This window comes from Cervus elaphus, chromosome 5, assembly GCF_910594005.1.
Source record: "Cervus elaphus chromosome 5, mCerEla1.1, whole genome shotgun sequence".
Lineage (NCBI taxonomy): Eukaryota > Metazoa > Chordata > Mammalia > Artiodactyla > Cervidae > Cervus > Cervus elaphus.
In genome coordinates, this window is record NC_057819.1 from 15,732,939 (window position 1) to 15,755,425 (window position 22,487).

The following is a 22,487-nucleotide window of genomic DNA, read 5'->3' on the forward strand; positions in this document are numbered from 1 at the left end:
GTGTGAGATGAGTGCAATTGTGCAGTAGTTTGAGTGTTCTTTGGCATTGCCTTTTTTGGGAATTGGAATGAAAACTGACCTTTTCCAGTCCTGTGGGCACTGCTTAGTTTTCCAAATTTGCTGACATATTGAGTGCAGCACTTTCACAGCATCATCTTTCAGAATTTGAAACAGCTCAACTGGAACTCCATCACCTCCACTAGCTTTGTTCGTAGTGATGCTTCCTAAGGCCCACCTGACTTCACATTCTAGGATGTCTGGCTATAGGTAAGTGTGAGTGATCACACCTTTGTGATTATCTGGGTCGTGAAGATCTTTTTGATACAGTTCTTCTGTGTATTCTTGCCAACTCTTCTTAATATCTTGTGCTTCTGTTAGGTCCATAGCATTTCTGTCCTTTGTTGAGCCCATCTTTGCATGAAATGTGAATGATTACAACTTCTAAACATTTTAAGTTTTATTCTTGAAACTTATAATAATACTTATTACTTCCAATTGTCTCAATGGTCTCAGTAATGTTAAACAAGATCACTGATTCAAAATATATTTATTGGGAACTTACTACATCTGTGCTTCTAATATTTTCATAACCATTTTCAGCTACATTTAGACAATTGTCAATTCTTTGCTAGTTTATGGAGAAATATAAGAATTAAAATATAAGCTTTTCCTTTTGCCCTAGTTATTAAGCCTCATCTAAAACTAAAAGGTATTTATACCCAGAAAAACTAAATTATCTGCTTTAGGTAGATTATGGATGATATGCTGAGTTCAACAATGCAACACTAGAACCCTAGAAACTTTATAACTGTCTTTAAGTGAATACAAAAATGAACACGTTCTGCCCTTTTTAATTTCCTTTAATACAGAGTTTTTCATTATTTCATTTTTACTGCTGCTAAATTCTAAACTACTTATGTAAATCCAAATACACAGAGATATTTCATCAATAGTTTCAATTTTCTCTGAAAATAACATATATTCTTAACTGATTGATTCTCCAAGAGCAGTGCCAGCATACAATTCACTGTTAACATTTTCCCTGGCATCATTCTGTGTAAAAGCTATAAACTACAAGAAGCCTAACAGAATTATAGTGCTGAGGTATAAACATTTTGAAAATGTTGGTTGCTAGACTCTGGTCTTTACAGCTTGCTAATATGACTCTGCCACAAGAAAAGTACTAATAAGCAATGCCAAATTCTCTGAGTTCTTCATAATTCAAGTATTTATTAGGTGTTTAAAATTTGGCAGGTATTGGGCTAAATGTTAGGGATATAATTGTGAGTAAGTATGCCAAGTACCTATCTCTCTTCTAGTAGCATAGACAGCAACAAAAATAAAATCATAATTAGTATAGATCCTATGATGGATGATTAACTTTTATGTATTATCTAGAGCAATGTGAATAAGAGGGAATATAGAGCAAACCAGTGAATCCTAAAGGAAATTAACTCTGAATATTCATTGGAAGGACTGATGCTGAAGCTGAAGCTCCAAAACTTTGGCCACCTGATGGGAAGACCCAACTAACTGGAAAAGACCTTGATGCTGGGAAAGACTGAAGGCAAGAAGAGAAGGGGGTGAAAGAGGATGAGACAGTTAGATAGCACCACTGACTCAATGAACATGAATTTGAGCAAACTCCCAGAGATAGTGGAGGAGAGAGGAGGCTGTCATGCCGCAGCCCATGGGGTCACAAAAGAGTTGGACACGACTTAGTGACTGAACAACAACAATTCAGGTATACAGGGATCACCTCATAAAGGACCTTAGAGGCTGAATGCAGTAAGGCATTTGAACTTATTAACCTAAGGACAGAGGAGGAGACCCCTTGAAGACTTTATAGACAAAAGGTGATGTCTATATATTAATATGTTTCTGCTCCCCAACAATCCTCAAGCTCTCTGTAGTGTGGCCAAAAGACTGGAGACAGACCAGAATGCATGCACAGAGATCAGTTTGGAGGTTACAGCAGTTGTAAGAGATGATAGTCTTCTCGGTTATAATGGTATACTTGAGTGACAAGAGGAAGAATCTATTAACAGGGAGGAGCGACATGGAGTGGCAAAGGAGAAAATCCATTTTCTGCCTATGAGACCAATGTAGATAAAAGGTTAAAGCTTTTTAAAATTTTATAGTAAAGTATCAGTTAATTTCCCTTTAATCTGTTTTTTTTTTTTTTTTAATGTGCCTTATGGGTTTATATGGGGCTGCACTATACACTTTTGTATACAGGCAATATATAGTTAATGATTACATTTCAGTATCAAAGCCATCCAGGTATCTTTGTGATTTTTCTAGTCTATCATTATCAACAAATAACACATTTTTCAATACATCATGTTACTCAGAACAGCTCGCAATTTAAAACTCAAGAATTGCTTATTTCTGGATTTTTCTATTTAGAATTTTTGGACTGAGGTTGACCACTGATAACTGAAACTGTGGATAAGAGGGAACTAGTGTACTCTAGCTAATCAGACAGGACTTAGTCCAAAAAACACTGGGTTTTCTACAGCAAAGTAGGTCTCATTTAACCCCTAACACAAACAGCCTGTTAGTAAGTTTCAAAGCATTCTTGGTTTATTGTATTTATTCTAAAAGAGAACTTTGAGAAGGGTCTGACTGCTTTTTAAAACTGAAGAGTCAAACAGAGATTGGAACCACTCTCTTTAACCAAGAGAGATTCTGAGATAATGAATTAGTCATAAAGTAATAGATGGACAGTAAGAAAGATGACTGGCTGAAGAAAGTATCTCTAAGCAAAGCAAAGAGATCACAACCAAATGTATACAGAATGCTTCCATTGTTAAAAAGTTCAAAATGAGGCAAAACCAAATTACATTATTAGGGGTGGAGAAGTAAGTGGGATATATATGAAGACAAGGAAGTCTTCATAACAAAATTCAGCATAGTGGATTCTTCTAACCAAAAAGGGGCTTTTGGGTGCTGGCAATATTTTATTTCTCAGCATGGCTGGTGGTTATAAAGGGATTTACCTTTTAATTATTCTTTAAATTATATATTAAAATATATGTGTGTATGTATCATGTACACTCTGTGTATATAATTGTAATTTTAAGAATCCTTTTTAAAAACTGTGTCTCAGTGAATGAGAAAGATAGGACTTTGATTGGCCTGTAAATACTACTATAACCTCAAAGGTTAACATGAGTGTATTAACTAGAAAATTAGCACTCTCTTCAGCCCTGGAAGGTAGCACTTAATGATAAAATGTACTTGAATGGGAGCCAAGTATTGGATGGGGGTGAGGGAAGAGGAGTGATGGTAGTGCTGAGTATAGACATGAAGGAATGAGAGAGCATTCAGAGAAAACTCGGGCTTAAGATTTGGTTAGAAACAAAAGAATGAGCTCAAGATGCAATTAATATAATTGCATTTGGAAGGACAACTAAAGATAAGCCCTATCTAGATGTAAGGACATAAAGGACCACTTAAAAAAAAGTCAAATACTGTTTAAGAAAGAAAAAAGTATGTGATAACAGGTTTGGAAGAGAAATAGGTAATAAGTCATACTTAAATATTACCTGCTTTAATGAACTAGTACTCTTAAGGAAGTATGTGTTAATTTGATGATGCAAACTTCTACACTTATTGAAATAAAGAAGTACATTTTTTATGAAATGAACTTTAGGTGAATGAGGTATGTTAACACTTAGCTGATCATCTCTCAGTCTTCTCATAAGAAGATAAAGTCTTGGAATTCAAATTGACTCTATGGAGCTAGGCCATGTACCCCTTAACCTAAGATACTGGGTTAACATGATTGCTACTAAAAATCTGTCAGTCCATCTAAGTGGTTGCCCATTTGGCCATCCACCCATCTATCCATCATTTACTGATATCATTTACATCGTACTACTCAGACATTATACTAGTTACTGGGGATATAGCAATGAACAAGTAGATATAACTCTTGTCCTTATGGAGCTTATTATTTAGTGAGACATAGATGAATCAAAAAAATTCACACATAATTATACAATTATAACTGTGACAAGTGCAACAAAGTATAAGCACAGGGGGCTATGAGATCATAAATGAAGTCTTAATTCAGTGATGGAGGGTTGAACAGAAATGGCTCTCTTGTGGATTGAACACTTAAGCTGATATTTGTAGGAAAAACAAGAGTTAGACAGGAATGGGGAAACAACATGTAGAATTCTTGGTAGGAGGAATACCATATATAAATGCCCTGAGGCAGAAAAGAACATGGCATGTAAGGGAAATGCACAGGGTTCAAATTCAAGCTTATAATGTTTTTGCCTCACTTTGATAGCAGAGTCATTTGATATAAATACCACTGACTTGAATAATGCCTAGAATTCTAGGACTGGCTTTTCAGCAAAGACTATTTGCCTGTACTGTAGACATCATTTAATTTGTAGAATAAACATTAAAAACATGTGCATTTTACAAGTAATAGTTGGAATGTATAGAAATCAAATTTTCATAATTTGATCCAAACAATTTTTAATCACTTACAAAATAAACTGCTCCAAAACTTCCATGTCCAATTTCATGTAAACCAATAAAAAGTTCTTCAGGATCATCTTTATAGAACAGATCAGCAATTTCTGGGTCTCGTGGCACGCCTTTCCGCATGATGGCCAATATGTGCAAGCACTTTGCTTTTGAAATCCCAATCAGCTTTCTCTCTCATTGACAAATATTTGGGGGGGGGGAGGGTGTAAAATTTCAGTACCTGTAGGAAAATAAGGTTTGACATTAACTTATACAGTTTGTTTGGTGGCAATTACAAATTCATATTAAAAAGCATCTTGGTCTTATAAATTATAATAAAAAGACAGGTAACCCAAAAGAAAAATGGGCAATGGATCTGAGTAGATATTTCTCCAAAGACATACAAATGGCCATTAAAACATGAGAAGATGCTCTACACAATTAGTCATAAGACAAATAAAAATTAAAAACACATGAGATACCATTTTCATACCCATTAGGATGGCTATTATCAAAAAGTCAAATAATAAGTATTGGTAAGGATGTGGGGAAATTCGGACCTTCCAAAACGGCTGGTGGAAATGTAAAATGGTACAGTAATCTTGGGAAAGAGATTGGGAGTTCATCAAAAACTTAAACATAAGAGTTATCACTTGATCCAGAAATTCTCACTCCTTGGTATATATACCCAAGGGAAATAAAAACACATGTCCATACAAAAACTTGGATGGATATTAATAGCAGCATTATTCAGCAACAAACCAAACGTCCACTTGGTGAAACAAAATAAGGTGTATCAATACCATGGAATATTATTCAGGGATAAAAAGGAATACAGTACTGATGCACATCCCAACACAGATGAAACATTACACTAAGTGAAGGAAGCTAGTCACAAAAGACTATGTATTGTATGATTCCATTTATATAATACATCCATCATAAGTAAATTTATAGAAACAGGAAGTAGATTTTGGGTTGCTTGGGCTAGGAGGTGAAAGAGTTGGGTTGACAGCTAAAGGGTACAGGCTTTCTTTTTAGTATAATGAAATGTTCTGAAATTCATTGTGGTGATGGTTGTAAAACTGTCCATATACTAAAAACTACTGAAATATACTATTTAAATGGGTGAACTGTATGGTATGAAAGTTATATCTGATATAACTGTTATGAAAGTTATATCTGATATATGCAAATCAAAACTACAATGAGATATCACCTCACACCAGTCCAAAGGGCTATCATCAAAAAATTCACAAACAACGCTGGAGAGGGTGGAAATGTCATTTGGTACAGCCACTATGGAGAACAGTATGCAGGCTCCTTAAAAAACTAAAAATAGAACTACCAGATGACCCTGCAATCCCACAGGGCATATAACCAGAGAAAAACATGGTCCAAAAGGATACATGCCCCTCAGTGTTCACTGGAGCACTGTTTACAACAGCCAAGATAGGGAAGTAACTTAAATGTGCATAGAGAGAGGAATGGTAGAAGAAGATGTGGTACATATATACAGTGGAATATTACTCAGCCATTAGAAAGAAACTGATAAGCCATTTGAGACAACATGGACAGGCCTAAAGATTGTCATACTGAGTGAAGTAAGTCAGACAGATAAAGGGAAATATCATATGATACCGCTTATAAGCGGAATCTAAAAAGAAACGATATAAATGAACTTACTTACAAAACAGAAACAGACTCACAGACATAGAAAAGGAACTTGTGGTTACCAGAGGGGAAGGGTGCAGGGAAGGGATAGTTTGGGAGTTTGGAACTGATATGTACACACTGCCATACCTAAAAATGGATAATCAACAAGGACATACTATATACCACAGGGAACTCAATTCAGTGTCATGTAACAACCTAAATTGGAAAAGAATTTGAAAAAGGATAGATACATGTATATGTATGACTGATTCACTTTGCTGTACACCTGAAACTATCATAACACTGTTAATCAACTATATTCCAATAAAAATATAAAGCTAAAAAAAATAAATAAAATAAAAGAGAGACTTCTGTCCTAGATAACTGAAACAAATGGGAAGTAAAGATAAGAAAATCAAAATATCAATGACAGATTTTGAGGAGAAGAAAAAGATAAATTATCAATTATAATAAGGGGAAAAAAAAACTCCAAAGAAAAAATTTCCAAAGGGGGACTAAAGAAATATAAACATGATTATTCTGAATTGATCCTCCCATTAATGGGTTAATCAAACAGTCTATAAGACTGTAAGGTGAAGTATATACCCTTCCTGACCATTAGATACATAGATATTTTTGCTAGTTAATGACAACTGCAACAGGCAACTGGAAAATGTCACTTAGCATGCCAGTTGGATCTTCCTTGACTTCCATGATGAAAGCTTCTCCTATGGAGAGACAACATATTTTATCCCAGATACATGACTGACAATAGAGGTAAGACATGCAATGTGCCTTGGAGTTTGTAGACTGCTATCTAGTTTGAGGTGGGGGGTGGTTGGCATTATGTAGATTCAGAGGGAAAAGTTTGGTGAGAAAAACATAAGTGTTAAAATATATTACAATTCAGCTGCTACCTTGTTATGCAACAATAATTCTGCTTTGGAAGTATATTCATTAAGGTGTGATCTGTTGTACTTAAGAGCATCAGCAGTGGTATTTAAGTTTCTATACCGGGAAGGTTACTTGGACGAATGCAAAAAACAATGAGCACTGATTTCAAAGGGGGTAATAAGTAGTCATTTAAAAAACAAATTAGCTTAATTTTAGTTTACAATATAATCTAAATATTGGATAAAACTGTTTCTGTCGATGTTGTTCAGTCACTAAGTAGTGTCTGACTCGTTGCAACTTCCATGGACTGCAGCCTGCCAGGCTTCTGTCCTTCCCTATCTCCTGGAGTTTGCTCAAATTCATATTCATTGAGTTGGAGATGCTATCTAACCATTTCATCCTCTGCCACCTCCTTCTCCTTTTGCCTTCATAGAGTCCATGGGGTCACAAAGAGTCAGACAGGACTGAGTGACTAACACTTTCAACTTTTTCCCAGTATCAGTGTCTTTTCCAGTATCAAAGCCATCATGCAGTAATGAAGACTCACCACAGACAAAAAAATAATAACAATAACTAACTAAATAAATCAATCTTAAAAAAAGCCTAAAAAGTAAAAGCATAATCCATAAAGGAAGAAAAGGTTAAATTAGATTAAAAACATATTCTTTTTGAAAGACCTGGTTAATAGAATGAAGCCACAGTCTACAAGAAGGTCTTTGAGAAACATGTCTCATGATGGATATGCTTTCAGAAAATATAAACAATCCTCAAAATATGAACAACCCAATTTTAGAAATGTGAAAAAGAGAGTGAGAGACTTCCGGTTCAAGATGGCAGAGTAGAAGGACGTGCATTCATCTCCTCCTGTGAGAATACCAAAATTGCAACTAACTGTTGAACAACCAATGACAGGAGGATGCTGAAACCCACCGAAAAATGATACCCCACATCCAAAAACAAAGAAGAAGCTGCAGCGAGATTGTAAGAGGGGTGCAATCACAATAAAATAAAATCCCATACCTGCTGGGTAGGTGACCCACAAACTGGAGAACAATAATACCAAAGAATTTATCCCACTGTTGTGAAGGTTCTGAACCCCACTTTAGGCTTCCCAGCATAAGGATTCAACAAAGGGACCGTGAATCCCCAGGGAATCTTGCCAGCAGGATTTGATTATAGGATTTCCACAGGACTGGGGAAAACAGAGACTCCAGCCTTGGAGGGCAGAAACAAAATTTTGCACACATTAAGACCCAGAGGAAAGGAGTAGTGACACCACAGGTGACTGAACCATAACTACATGCTAGTGTTGGAGGGTTTCCTGTGGAGGCGTGGATCAACAGGGGCTTACCACAGGGACAGGGGCATTAGGCTGGGAAGGTCCCCCTTGGTGTAAACCCTCTTGGAGTTAGTCATTAATCCTACCATAGAGTCCGTAGACCCCAGAGCTGGGTCGTCTCAGACCAAACAATTAACAGGAGGGAGTGCAACCTCACCATCAGCAGATAATGGGATTAAAGTGTTAACGGAGCAAAGCCCTGCCTACTAGAGCAAGACCCAGTTTCCCCCATCACCAGTTCTTGCCATTAGGAAGCTTATACAAGTCTCTTAGCCTCATTCATCAGAGGGCAGACAGAAGAAGCAAAAAGAAGCACAGTTCCACAGCAGCTAAAACAAAAACCATATTACAGAAAGTTAATCACAATGAAAAAAGCAGAAAGTTACATCCCAGATGAAGGGACAAGATAAAAACCCCAGAAAAACAACTAAATGAAGTGGAGATGGCAAGTTTCCAGAAAAAGAATTCAGAATAATGATAATATAGATGACCCAGGATCTTGGGAAAACAGTGGAGAAGATGCAAGAAATGTCTGCCAAAGACCTATAAGAACTATAGAACAAACAAACAGATGAATAATACACTAGAAGGAATCAACAGCAGAACAACTAAGGCAGAAGAACGGATAAGTGACCTGGAGGACAGAATGGTGGAAATCACTGCCGCAGAACAGAATACAGAAAAAAGTATGAAAAGAAATGAAGACAGCCTAAGAGACCTCTGGGACAACATTAAACACACCAACATTTGCATTACAGGGGTCCCAGAAGAAGAGAAAGAGAAAGGACCTAAGAAAATATTTGAAGAGACAAAAATGAGAAAAAGACTAGAACACACACTTCACCAAGAAAGATAAATGGATGGCAGCTAAGGGGAAAAAAAAGATGCTTAATATCATTATTGATTAGGGAGGTACAAATTAAGACCACAATAAGATACTACTACAAATCTATTAGAAAGATTGACATTAAAAAGACAGACCATACCAGGTGATGGTAAGAATTTGAGGTAACTATATCTCTCAGATGCTGCTGGTGGGATGTAAAAGTGGTAGAAACACTTTGGAAAACTATTTGGCAGTTTCTTAAAAACTGAACATACATCTACCATATGACATAACTATTCCACTCCTAGGTATTTACCCAAGAAAAATGAAAGCAAATGTCCTTAAGAAGCACAGCACACAAAAATTAATAACAGTTTTATTTTTAATAGTTAAAACTGGAAACAACCCAAATATCCATCAACAGATAAATGGATAAAAAATTTGTGGGACTTTCAGACAGTGGAATGCACCTCAGAAATAAAATGAACTATCGATACATGCTACAACATGGATAATTCTCAAAATAATTATGCTGAGTGAAAGAAGTCAGAACAAAAATAGAGAATATAATATATTTTATGATTTCATTTACATAAAATTCTGGAAAATGCAAACTAACCTAGAGTGACAGCACATCAGTAGTCACCTGGGGACAGGGCTAGGGTGAGAAGAGGTGTGAGGAAGGTATTGAAAAAGGATATGAGAAGCTTTTGGGAGTGATGAATATGTTTACTATCTTCATTATGATGATGGATACACATATACACACACATGTTAAAACATTGTGACTTAATATGTTCAGATTATGGTATGTCAATAATTATTGCTTTAAAAAGTTGAAATAAATAAAACTGAACAGCAAGTAGAGATTGTCCCAGTTAATTTGTAAGTTCCAGTTAATTTATTCTTAATATCAGAGAAGTAAACATATAAATACATATACATACCAACCCACACACTCAAAGGACATAAATAGGAAATTAAAGAAGAAAAAAAGCAGAATGCCTATTAATGATATGAAACCTATATAATTTCAATTGTAATCAAAGAAGTATAAAGTAAAATAACAAAAAAACCTCATTTTACCCACCAAATTGATAAAGTAATAAAGAAAAGATACATTTTATGGTGAGAGCATAAGGAAACAGTCATCTTTATACATTCCTGGAAGAATAAAATGGGAATTCTCTGACCAAGTGTGATCCTTCTACAAGGCAGTTTCTACTTGTTTTGCTTTTATTTATTTCAGTAAATGAGGCAGGGTATAGGTAGAGTGGGCTTCCTATGTGGCTTAGTGGTAAAGAATCCGCCTGCCAATGCAGGTGACATGGATTCGATCCCTGGGTCAGGAAGATACCCTGCAGAAGGAAATGGTAACCCACTCCAGTATTCTTGCCTGGGAAATCCCAAGGACAGAGGAGCCAGGGGTCCCAAAGACAGAGATTGCAAAAGACTCAGACACAACTTACTGACTAAACAAGAACAACAATAAATAAGGTACAGTACAAGAGATATGCAACAGTGAAGATGGGCAACAAGGCTTCTTTCACCTACAAATTTGAATTTCTTTGCAGGCTTGTGTTGTAGTGTAGCTGAGGTAGAAGTTGGGATTTCAGGTTATTTTTTATTTTCTTCTTTTTGCTTATTTGTACTTTCTAAATGGTTTGCAAAGCCTGTTACTTTTTTTTTTTAGCCTGATACTTTAATATGAAAAAAATTTATTCAAAGTTGAATTATGAAGCAAAAGCAATATATATACAACAAAAAAGCAATATATATTTCTGCAAATAACAATAATAGGAATAAAATAACTTTAGCCAGGTAATTATCCATATTTTATGCCATCATCAAAAGTAATGAAAATGGGTTGGGAAGATCCCCTGGAGAAGGAAATGGCTTCTGGCTGTTCTGGACAGTATTCTGGCCTGGAGAATTCCATGGACAGTATAGTACATGGGATCGCAAAGAGTCGGACACGACTAAGCAACTTTCACTTTCATAAGGAAATAATTTGAAACTAAAAAATTTTTATAAAAGAATATTTTATCCCAATTTTATTAATTCCTTTTAATTTTTCATATAAATATAATAAAAGTTCACTGTAGAAAAACTGGAAAATACCATTTGCTCCCATTTTGTAGGAGAAAGCTAAGTCATAAATCTATAGACAATACCTTTTCATATATGGCACAAAATATACTGTATTTTTCAGAGTCATTATAGCAGCAATCTTTTTTTTTTCTCTTTTATAACTTCAGTCTTTCGTATTTATGGTGCACCTATAGAAAAAGAAGAATAAAATATGTAATTACACAGGTAAAATTTAAGAAGCAGTAATTGATAACATGACAGTTTTAAGTATTTACAAATGTAATATTACAAAGTTAAAATTTTATCTTAATCAGTTTGTCGATGACAAATGTAAAAGGTAAAATTTTCGCAACAAAGACACAGGCTACTCTGGCATAAACAACACCAGGGAGACAAATGAGTCATTAGATTTCAGAATCTACAGTAAGACTTCCACTGGTCTGTCTGAATCTAAGGAAACTCCATAGAGGGTACCAGTAGACAAGACTAATCTGACAGCATATGGTGATGCTACTGATTCTCTGTCACTAAGGTTTATATTTTGAATTGCTCTTCTGATAGGTATAATGATTTATATTGACTCATCTATCTTCCTTTCCTAGTCTCTCTATAACTCATCTCTCAGATTTGGGGGGTAGTGATAATTCTTTATTATCTATTAAAGAAGTACATGCCCAATGTAGAGTGGGAAATATGCACCATTACGGAAAAAAAAAATTCATAATCCTACCTAGGCCAAAACTTCATTAACAATTTGGGATTGTTTTCTTTGTGAACATATTTATTTCTTCATGCACATATTTATTTTGTTATACCTCTGAGATCACATTATACACATGATTCCACCAGTCAACCTCTTTTATCTAACTCTAGATTATTAGCATTTTGCCATGTTATCAAACATGGCAAACTATTCACAAACATCATTTAAAGGCTGTTCAATGTTTATCTTATGGAAGAGCCAAAATTCATTCACAACTGTTTCTCCACAATTTGAAATCAAGGCTGTACTCAATCCTTTGTTCAAATACTAAAAGTTACTGTGTTTTGAAGACCTTTGTCTTATTGTCCATTTACATTTTGGGTTTTTTTGGAATGTATTTCTAGAAGTAGAACTACTGGGTTAAAGAATATAACAATTTAAAATTCACGTATATTGAAATAATTTGGGGATGCCTGACTAGCTTTGGAGATGAAATCCCTACAGGGGGAAAAATAATATTAAAAAAAAGGCACTGACCCCCATTTGTACACTTTTCCTGTAGAGGATATCCCAATCTCCTCTCACGTCTATACTTATAAACTAATTTTTCATTATTTTGTTATTCCCTCTGATGCTATGGCTGTGGAATGCTTTAGATCAATTGGTAGCTGAAACTTGCCTGAATTCAGCATCACATTTTACCTAACCATCACCCAGTCAAAAACTACAATGTCTGCATGTATCTCCTGCTAATCTAGTCTGACTATAGCTTCAAGGAACTAAAACATTCCTTGTTATATGAACACTAGTTGCGAAATTTCTGAGAAAGTAGTTTTAAAATAAGGCATTTACTAATATCTTCATGTCCTGACTAGTTTCAAATGCAGGAGGTGTTCACTCCTAGAAAATATTTTTCTAATGCTATGGACACACATGCTGAGTATTTTTCTTCTCTCTGAATACTTATTCATTTTTACATAATTTTCCTTAAAATGGGTATTCTCTCCATCTGCAGTTACACAGCTCTATAAATGTTTTATTTTATTTTTTTATTTTTATTTATTTTTTATATTGTAGTGGTTTTTGCCATACATTGACATATAAATGTTTTAAAATAAACTCTTTAAGACTTCTAGGAATTAAACTTCCTTGGTTTTATCATTCCCCCTGCCCCACTAGAATATGGCACATGGCATTAAGGCTGAAAACCATACTCCTGAAGATAATCCATTACACCTAAGATGTTCTCATTTTTTCCCCCGGTTAACCACCTTCGTTCTTTATTTATAAATGTTCCTTGGGTTCCCTGAAACTATCCTCTCCTGTTTTTCCACATTATTCCTCCAGTAGCTCCTCCTCTCTCTGATCTCTAAATCAATGTTATTCCTCCAGGTATTTGCCCAAAGGCCTCTGTGTGATGTAAGCTGCTATCCTAATTTCTGATCACTTAATGGTTTCAAGTAACACTTTGTCAACAGAAACTTTTGGCCACCATTTTAAATCCCAGTCCCATTCTATCAACTATCTATTTGGCTTCTTCCCTAAATGTGCATGCATGCTCAGTCACTTCAGTCATGTCCTATTCTTTGTAACCCTATTGACTGTAGTCTGCCAGGATCCTCTGTCCATTGGATTTCCCAGGCAAGAGTATTGGAGTGGCTTGCCATTTCCTTCTCCAGGGGATCTTTCCGACTGAGGGACTGAACCTGTGTCTCCTGCCTTGCAGGCAGATTCTTTACCGCTGAGCCACCAGGGAAACCCCTTTACTAAATGGCCCGCTTCAACTTTTTGACTCTTCCCTTCTCATTTTCCTTAACATTCAATTAAATCACAAGTGTGCTTCAATATTTCTTTTTATCTGTTCTTCACTTTCCCTTTCTATCAGCATTCATTATCTCTTTTCTTTGTTTCTGCTCTTTCAGCCTCTAGTCTATCTTTTCTGGAATTCATCTTTAAAACACTTGTATTACTATCATCTTCCTGAAGCACAGTTAAGATAATATCACAGCTCTGTTCAAAATACTTCCATGTCTCCATACTGCCTACAGTAGAAAGATTAACTTTACCTAACTAACATTCAGAGCTGGCCTCAAACCTCATGAAAAAATGAATTACTATAGTTGCCTCATCATATCTTTGTCTCTGCTTATGCTTATGTCCCTCTACCTAGAATATCCACATCCCAACTATTCTCACAGTCTAGCTAAATGTCACCTATCCTCTAAGGCCCTGTTTTCTCTTTTTGCTTTCAGTTTTAAATACTTAAATATTGGTGTAAGTAGTACAACTGGATGACAAGTGCTTTCCTCAGAGGAGGATACATGTCTAAATCTATGTTTTGATTAATCACTATATTCCCCCATTTTTTTTGAGATAGAATTCACATGCCATATGATTCATCTATTTAAAGTGAACAATGGCTCTTAGTATATTCACCAATGTGTCAGAGTATCACCACGGACAATTTTAGAACATTTTCATCACCACAAAAAAAAAAGTTTTATTTCCTTCAACCATTAACCTCTCCCACCCAATCCCTCCATTCCTTAGGCACCACTAATCTGTCTCTATAGATTTCCTTGTTTTGAACATTTCATCTGAATAGAATCATACAATATGTGGTTTATTTGTGAATGGATTCTTTCCCTAGCATAATGTTTTTAAGATTCACCCATGTTGTAGCATGAATCAATATTTCTTTTTATTGATGAGAATTCCATTGTATAGATATACCACATTGTTTACCCATTTATAAGTTGATAGATATTTGGGTTGTTTCCACTCTGGGGCTATTATGAATACTGCTGTTATAACCACTTATGTACACATATTTGGTTTCTCTTAATTATATTCCTAGGAGTGGAACTGCTGGGCCCTGTGGCATCTATATACAACAGATAGTCTATAAAAATCTGCTGACTCTCCTTCCCTTTTCCACTCCAATCTTAAGACTGGAAATGATCTTTAAATTCATCCTTCCCTCAAAAGCTTAATTAGAACATTTTTCCTTCCAAGAGGGTAACACTGTTAGGAATTAACTGAAGATGAAGTGATATGCATGAAATCATTTTTTTCCCCCTCTTCCTTGACCTCCTGCAACCTCAGGTATTACATTTATAGTGAGAACTCAGAACTGTGCCAAGAATGTAGAATTTCAGGTCTCAAGCTCTTGGGCCAACTGAACAATCCAGCTAGCTTAGAGGAAAAGATTGCATCAGAGATGTGGAACTGAAATACTTTTCCTAACACTTTATTCTGAGGAATGGAAATCCTCCAACAGTGATAATCAAGTAAATTATTTTTCACAGACATTCTAACTTAATATACACTTGATAGAGAGCAGAAATATAAATATTTTTCATGCTTTCCCTTTTCCCAGAAACTTTCAAGAAAGATGATTCAGAGAAGATCTTAGTTGCTTTTCAATGTTGTAGTCACACTTCTGCAACAATAAACCTGGAGCCAACTACACTGAAAATCCACAATATTTCAGCATTAGGAAATGAAGTAAGAAAGCTTCATATTGGATGCTACTTATATGAGGAAATCTAAAATATGACACAAATGAACTTATCTACGAAACAGAAACAGAGTTGCAGACACAGAGAACAGATTTGTGGCTGCCAAGCAGGATGGTGAGTAGGGGAGGGACTGATTGGGAGTTTGGGATTAGCAGATACAAACTACTGTATCAATATATAGAATGGAAAAACAACAAAGTCCTACTGTATAGCACTGGGAACTATATTCAATATCCTGTGATAAACCATAATGGAAAAGGATAGGAAAAGAATTTATATATATATATATATATATATATATATATATATATATGTATGTATGTATAAATGAATTACTTTGCTGTACAGCAGAAATTAACACAACACTGTAAATTAACAACACTTCAATTAAAAATAAACAAAAAGAATGTTTCATATTGGAAGAATTTTAAAGATCAAACATTTCACAATTTTTTTAACTCAATCTCAGAAAAGTTCATTGTCAAGTCATACTTATGCATAATGAGGTGGACGAACCTAGAGCCTATTATACAGAGAGAAGTCAGAAAAAGAAATATAAATACTGTATACTGACACATACATATGGAATCTAAAGAGATGGCACTGATGAGTATATTTTCAGGGTAGCAATGGAGAAACAGATGTAGAGAACAGGTCTACGGACATGGGGAAGGAGAGGAGCGAAAAGGGGAGATGTAAGGAGAGAGTAACATAGAAATTTACAATACCATATGTAAAACAGATAGCCAATGGGAATTTGCTGCATGACTCAGGGAACTCAAACAGGGGCTCTGTAACAGGCTGAAGGGAGGGGTACGGAGAGAGATGGGAGGGAGGGGACATGGGTGTACCTACGGCTTATTCTTGCTGATGTATGATTGAAAACCACAAAATTCTGTCAATCAACTAGCTATCCTTCAATAAAAAAATGTTAAAAAGCATACTTATGCAGTACTGTTATCCCAAATTAAAATTCCTTCTAACTTCTCACTCCAGAAAACTTTTTTCTGAATCAAGCTGCCTAAATCAGACTTCAAAACACCAAAAAGTTTTCTATTTTGGAGGGTAATAAGAAAAGCTTAATTTAATATAAGACTGAACTTCTCTGTCACTATTTCTCCAAATATACTTTAATAAATAGTGGTAGATTCAGTTATTATGGATACAAATTTGGAGATCTCTTTAAGAAAAAAAATTTTTACAAACTTTCCATACAAGAATAAGGTATAGGACCTTAGGAGTTGGTATAAATAAGGAACTCTGAAATGTAAGTTTCACAGTAAATCTGCCTGTGTAAATTTCTATTACTGCATTCACTGTTTTGCTCCCAGAAAGTACACAGAGGCAGGTAAAATCTTCATTTTACAGCAATGAAGAAAAAAGTAGAAATAGGTGATTGGACTTATTCAAAGTCAGGACTACTCTGATATTTTTCATCCTCTGATCTTATAATACAACCTCCCACATAGACCTAAAACTATCTTTAAAAAAAAATAACAGAAAACTGGTTTTGAATAGTTTTTACCACTGTCTGCCACTAATACTTAACTGTTATGTTGAGGGAACGAACCATTTTTATGGTACTTTCACTATGAAAATGAAGTGTTTTTTTTATGCCAAATGATCACACAGCCAATTGTGACAGAATTTGAGAACTGGAAGGGGATTTTAGTGATCATCTATCATCTAACTTCTACTTAAGCAAATAATGCAGAAGTATCTGGAACTTATCATCATTCCTTGTAGACTACTTTTGAGTTAACTGACATTAAATTATATGAAAAAAATCATAGTCATCATTTAAGACTATGTGTGCTTAAAAAGTAAAAATATCAATTATTTTGGTTTCTTAAAGAATATTAATTTCTCCCCCTCTTAAAAAAAACAAAAAAAAAACGGGTTTAGGTTGAGAGACAAAGGGGAAAGGAATTGTTCCTTTAGACTTCTTAAATTTAATACCAAAAGGTTTGTTCTGCCTGATAGTTTGTGGCTAGCAACTTTAAATTATGCATTCATTTTGGGGAAAACAGTACACTCTTAAAATTAAGACCACTATAAAAATGGTATCTACATTTACATAAATTCTGAACTATTCGAATGGATTTAACCAATCTTTTAAAGTCTTCATTCTGCACAACTTAAACATGTGTGGTATAAAAACTGTAATGATTATAATATACATAATTTACTCTCTAATACAGGGTTTTTCAAATCTGATTAATATTCAGCTTCCTTACAGAAAAATACTCAGATCTCTAATGTTTTCTCAAATTATTTTTAGTCATTTCTTTATTCATATGTTCATTCATCCCAAAAATGTTTATGAAGTGCTTAATATCTGCCCAGAACTGACAAAGCTTTAGGCTCTTTCCTACTCTTATAAAACTTACATTCTAGTGGAGAGAGACACATAAATATTGTTATCTCAGGTACTAAGAAATATCATGAAGGAAAATAAGATTAAGTAGAATCAGTTAATATTTTAATATTTTGGTAACTTAGGAAAGTGAACGGAGTATCTTTTGTCATCCATGACAAGTCCCTTCCAACCATGCCTCTGTGTGTGTGTGTGTGTGTGTGTGTGTGCGTGTGTGTGTGTGTATTAGCCGCTCAGTTCTGTCTCTTTGTGATCCCATGGACTGTAGCCCTCACCAGGCTACTCTGTCCATGGAATTCTCCAGACAAGAATACCAGAGTGGGTTGTCATTCCCTTCTCCAGGGGAATCTTCCTGACCCAGGGATCTGAGTTTATATTAATATGGTGACTTAGAAAACTCCTTAGTATAGGGGCTGGTAGTCAGGAGAACCAAAGCTGATAAGAGTTGGAATTTTCAGCCCCAATCCCTGACTTCAAGGGAAAAGGGAAGGACTGGAGATGGAGTCCAGTTACCAGTGACCAAAGATTGATTGCACTTCCCTGGGAGTTTGGCTGGTAAAGAGTCTGTCTGCAATGCAGGAGGTCCTGGTTCGACCTGTGGGTCAGGAAGATCCCCTGGAGAAGGGATAGGCTACCCACTCCAATATTCTTGGGCTTCCCTGGTGGCTCAGTCAGTAAAGAATCCACCTGACATATGGGAGACCTGGGTTCGAAGCCTGGGTTGGGAAAATCCCCTGGAAGAGGGCATGGCAACCCACTCCAGTATTCTTGCCTGGAGAATCTGAATGGACAGAGGAGCCTGGTGGGAGACAGTCCATGGGGGTCACAAAGAATTGGACTAAGTACATAATAAACTGGTAAATGGAAGTAAATGTTTCTCTGAGTTCTATGAGCCACTCTAGCAAAACCCGCTCCACAAACTCAAGGAGGGCTTTTAGGAACCTCCAATCTACAACTAGTTGGTCAAAAGCACAAGTAACTAGTGGGAGACTTTAATACCCCACTCACAACTATGGATAGATCAACTAAACAGAAAATTAACAAGGAAACACAAACCTTGAATGACACAATGGACCAGCTAGACCTGATTGATATCTATAGGACATTTCACCCCAAAACAATCAACTTCACCTTTTTCTCAAGTGCACACGGAACCTTCTCCAGAATAGATCACATCCTGGGCCATAAATCTGGTCTTGGAAAATTCAAAAAAATTGAAATCATTCCAGTCATCTTTTCTGACCACAGTGCAGTAAGATTAGATCTCAATTACAGGAAAAAAATTGTTAAAAATGCAAACATATGGAGGCTAAATAACACGCTTCTGAATAACCAACAAATCATAGAAGAAATCAAAAAAGAAATCAAAATATGCATAGAAATGAATGAAAATGAAAACACAACAACCCAAAACCTATGGGATACTGTAAAAGCAGTGCTAAGGGGAAGGTTCATAGCATTACAGGCTTACCTCAAGAAACAAGAAAAAAGCCAAATAAATAACCTAACTCTACACCTAAAGCAATTAGAGAAGGAAGAAATGAAGAACCCCAGGGTTAGCAGAAGGAAAGGAATCCTAAAAATTAGGGCAGAAATAAATGCAAAATAAACTAAAGAGACCATAGCAAAAATCAACAAAGCTAAAAGCTGGTTTTTTGAAAAAATAAACAAAATTGACAAACCATTAGCAAGACTCATTAAGAAGCAAAGAGAGAAGAACCAAATTAACAAAATTAGAAATGAAAATGGAGAGATCACAACAGACAACACTGAAATACAAAGGATCATAAGAGACTACTACCAGCAGCTCTATGCCAATAAAATGGACAACTTGGATGAAATGGACAAATTCTTAGAAAAGTATAACCTTCCAAAACTGAACCAGGAAGAAATAGAAGATCTTAACAGACCCATCACAAGCAAGGAAATCGAAACTGTAATCAAAAATCTTCCAGCAAACAAAAGCCCAGGACCAGATGGCTTCACAGCTGAATTCTACCAAAAATTTAGAGAAGAGCTAACACCTCTCTTACTCAAACTCTTCCAGAAAATTGCAGAGGAAGGTAAACTTCCAAACTCATTCTATGAGGCCACCATCACCCTAATTCCAAAACCAGACAAAGATGCCACAAAAAAAGAAAACTACAGGCCAATATCACTGATGAACATAGATGCAAAAATCCTTAACAAAATTCTAGGAAACAGAATCCAACAACATATTAAAAAAATCATACACCACGACCAAGTGGGCTTTATCCCAGGAATGCAAGGATTCTTTAATATCCGCAAATCAATCAATGTAATACACCACATTAACAAATTGAAAGATAAAAACCATATGATTATCTCAATAGATGCAGAGAAAGCCTTTGACAAAATTCAACACCCATTCATGATTAAAACTCTCCAGAAAGCAGGAATAGAAGGAACATACCTCAACATAATAAAAGCTATATATGACAAACCCACAGCAAGTATCACCCTCAATGGTGAAAAATTGAAAGCATTTCCCCTGAAATCAGGAACAAGACAAGGGTGCCCACTCTCACCACTACTATTCAACATAGTGTTGGAAGTTCTGGCCACAGCAATCAGAGCAGAAAAAGAAGTAAAAGGAATCCAGATAGGAAAAGAAGAAGTGAAACTCTCACTGTTTGCAGACGACATGATCCTCTACATAGAAAACCCTAAAGACTCTTCCAGAAAATTACTAGAGCTAATCAATGAATATAGTAAAGTTGCAGGATATAAAATTAACACACAGAAATCCCTTGCATTCCTATATAATAACAATGAAAAAACAGAAAGAGAAATTAAGGAAACAATTCCATTCACCATTGCAACAAAAAGAATAAAATACTTAGGAATATATCTACCTAAAGAAACAAAAGACCTATACATAGAAAACTATAAAACACTGATGAAAGAAATCAAAGAGGACACAAACAGATGGAGAAACATACCATGCTCATGGATTGGAAGAATCAATATTGTCAAAATGGCTATTCTACCCAAAGCAATCTATAGATTCAATGCAATCCCTATCAAGCTACCAACGGTATTTTTCACAGAACTAGACCAAAGAATTTCACAATTTGTATGGAAATACAAAAAACCTCGAATAGCCAAAGTAATCTTGAGAAAGAAGAATGGAACTGGAGGAATCAACCTGCCTGACTTCAGACTATACTACAAAGCCACAGTCATCAAGACAGTATGGTACTGGCACAAAGACAGAAATATAGACCAACGGAACAGAATAGAAAGCCCAGAGATAAATCCACGAACCTATGGACACCTTATCTTTGACAAAGGAGGCAAGGATATACAATGGAAAAAAGACAACCTCTTTAACAAGTGGTGCTGGGAAAACTGGTCAACCACTTGCAAAAGAATGAAACTAGAACACTTTCTAACACCATACACAAAAATAAACTCAAAATGGATTAAAGATCTAAATGTAAGACCAGAAACTATAAAACTCCTAGAGGAGAACATAGGCAAAACACTCTCCGACATAAATCACAGCAAGATCCTCTATGACCCACCTCCCAGAATATTGGAAATAAAAGCAAAACTAAACAAATGGGACCTAATGAAACTTAAAAGCTTTTGCACAACAAAGGAAACTATAAGTAAGGTGAAAAGACAGCCCTCAGATTGGGAGAAAATAATAGCAAATGAAGAAACAGACAAAGGATTAATCTCAAAAATATACAAGCAACTCTTGAAGCTCAATTCCAGAAAAATAAATGACCCAATCAAAAAATGGGCCAAAGAACTAAACAGACATTTCTCCAAAGAAGACATACAGATGGCTAACAAACACATGAAAAGATGCTCAACATCACTCATTATCAGAGAAATGCAAATCAAAACCACAATGAGGTACCATTGCACGCCAGTCAGGATGGCTGCTATCCAAAAGTCTACAAGCAATAAATGCTGGAGAGGGTGTGGAGAAAAGGGAACCCTCTTACACTGTTGGTGGGAATGCAAACTAGTACAGCCGCCATGGAGAACAGTGTGGAGATTTCTTAAAAAACTGGAAATAGAACTGCCATATGACCCAGCAATCCCACTTCTGGGCATACACACTGAGGAAACCAGATCTGAAAGAGACACGTGCACCCCAATGTTCATCGCAGCACTGTTTATAATAGCCAGGACATGGAAACAACCTAGATGCCCATCAGCAGATGAATGGATAAAGAAGCTGTGGTACATATACACCATGGAATATTACTCAGCCGTTAAAAAGAATTTATTTGAACCAGTTCTAATGAGATGGATGAAACTGGAGCCCATTATACAGAGTGAAGTAAGCCAGAAGATAAAGAACATTACAGCATACTAACGCATATATATGGAATTTAGAAAGATGGTAACGACAACCCTATATGCAAAACAGAAAAAGAGACACAGAAGTACAGAACAGACTTTTGAACTCTGTGGGAGAAGGTGAGGGTGGGATGTTGCGAAAGAACAGCATGTATATTATCTATGGTGAAACAGGTCACCAGCCCAGGTGGGATGCATGAGACAAGTGCTCGAACCTGGTGCACTGGGAAGACCCAGAGGAATCGGGTGGA

General features: G+C 35.8%; 1 protein-coding gene across 5 annotated transcripts in view; it reads right to left on the bottom strand.

Annotated features, from left to right (window-relative positions):
• TAOK3 (TAO kinase 3) overlaps positions 1 to 22,487 on the bottom strand; it is a 188,570-nt gene that overhangs the window by 81,301 nt on the left and 84,782 nt on the right. For all 5 annotated transcript variants that reach the window (XM_043901794.1, XM_043901795.1, XM_043901796.1 and 2 more), the window contains exons 2-3: positions 11,378 to 11,482; positions 4,510 to 4,729 (exon numbers count right to left, since the gene is read on the bottom strand). In XM_043901794.1, coding sequence (XP_043757729.1) covers positions 4,510 to 4,629 — 120 coding nt within the window. In that variant the 5' untranslated portion in view covers positions 4,630 to 4,729; positions 11,378 to 11,482. The remainder of the gene's footprint in view (positions 1 to 4,509; positions 4,730 to 11,377; positions 11,483 to 22,487) is intronic.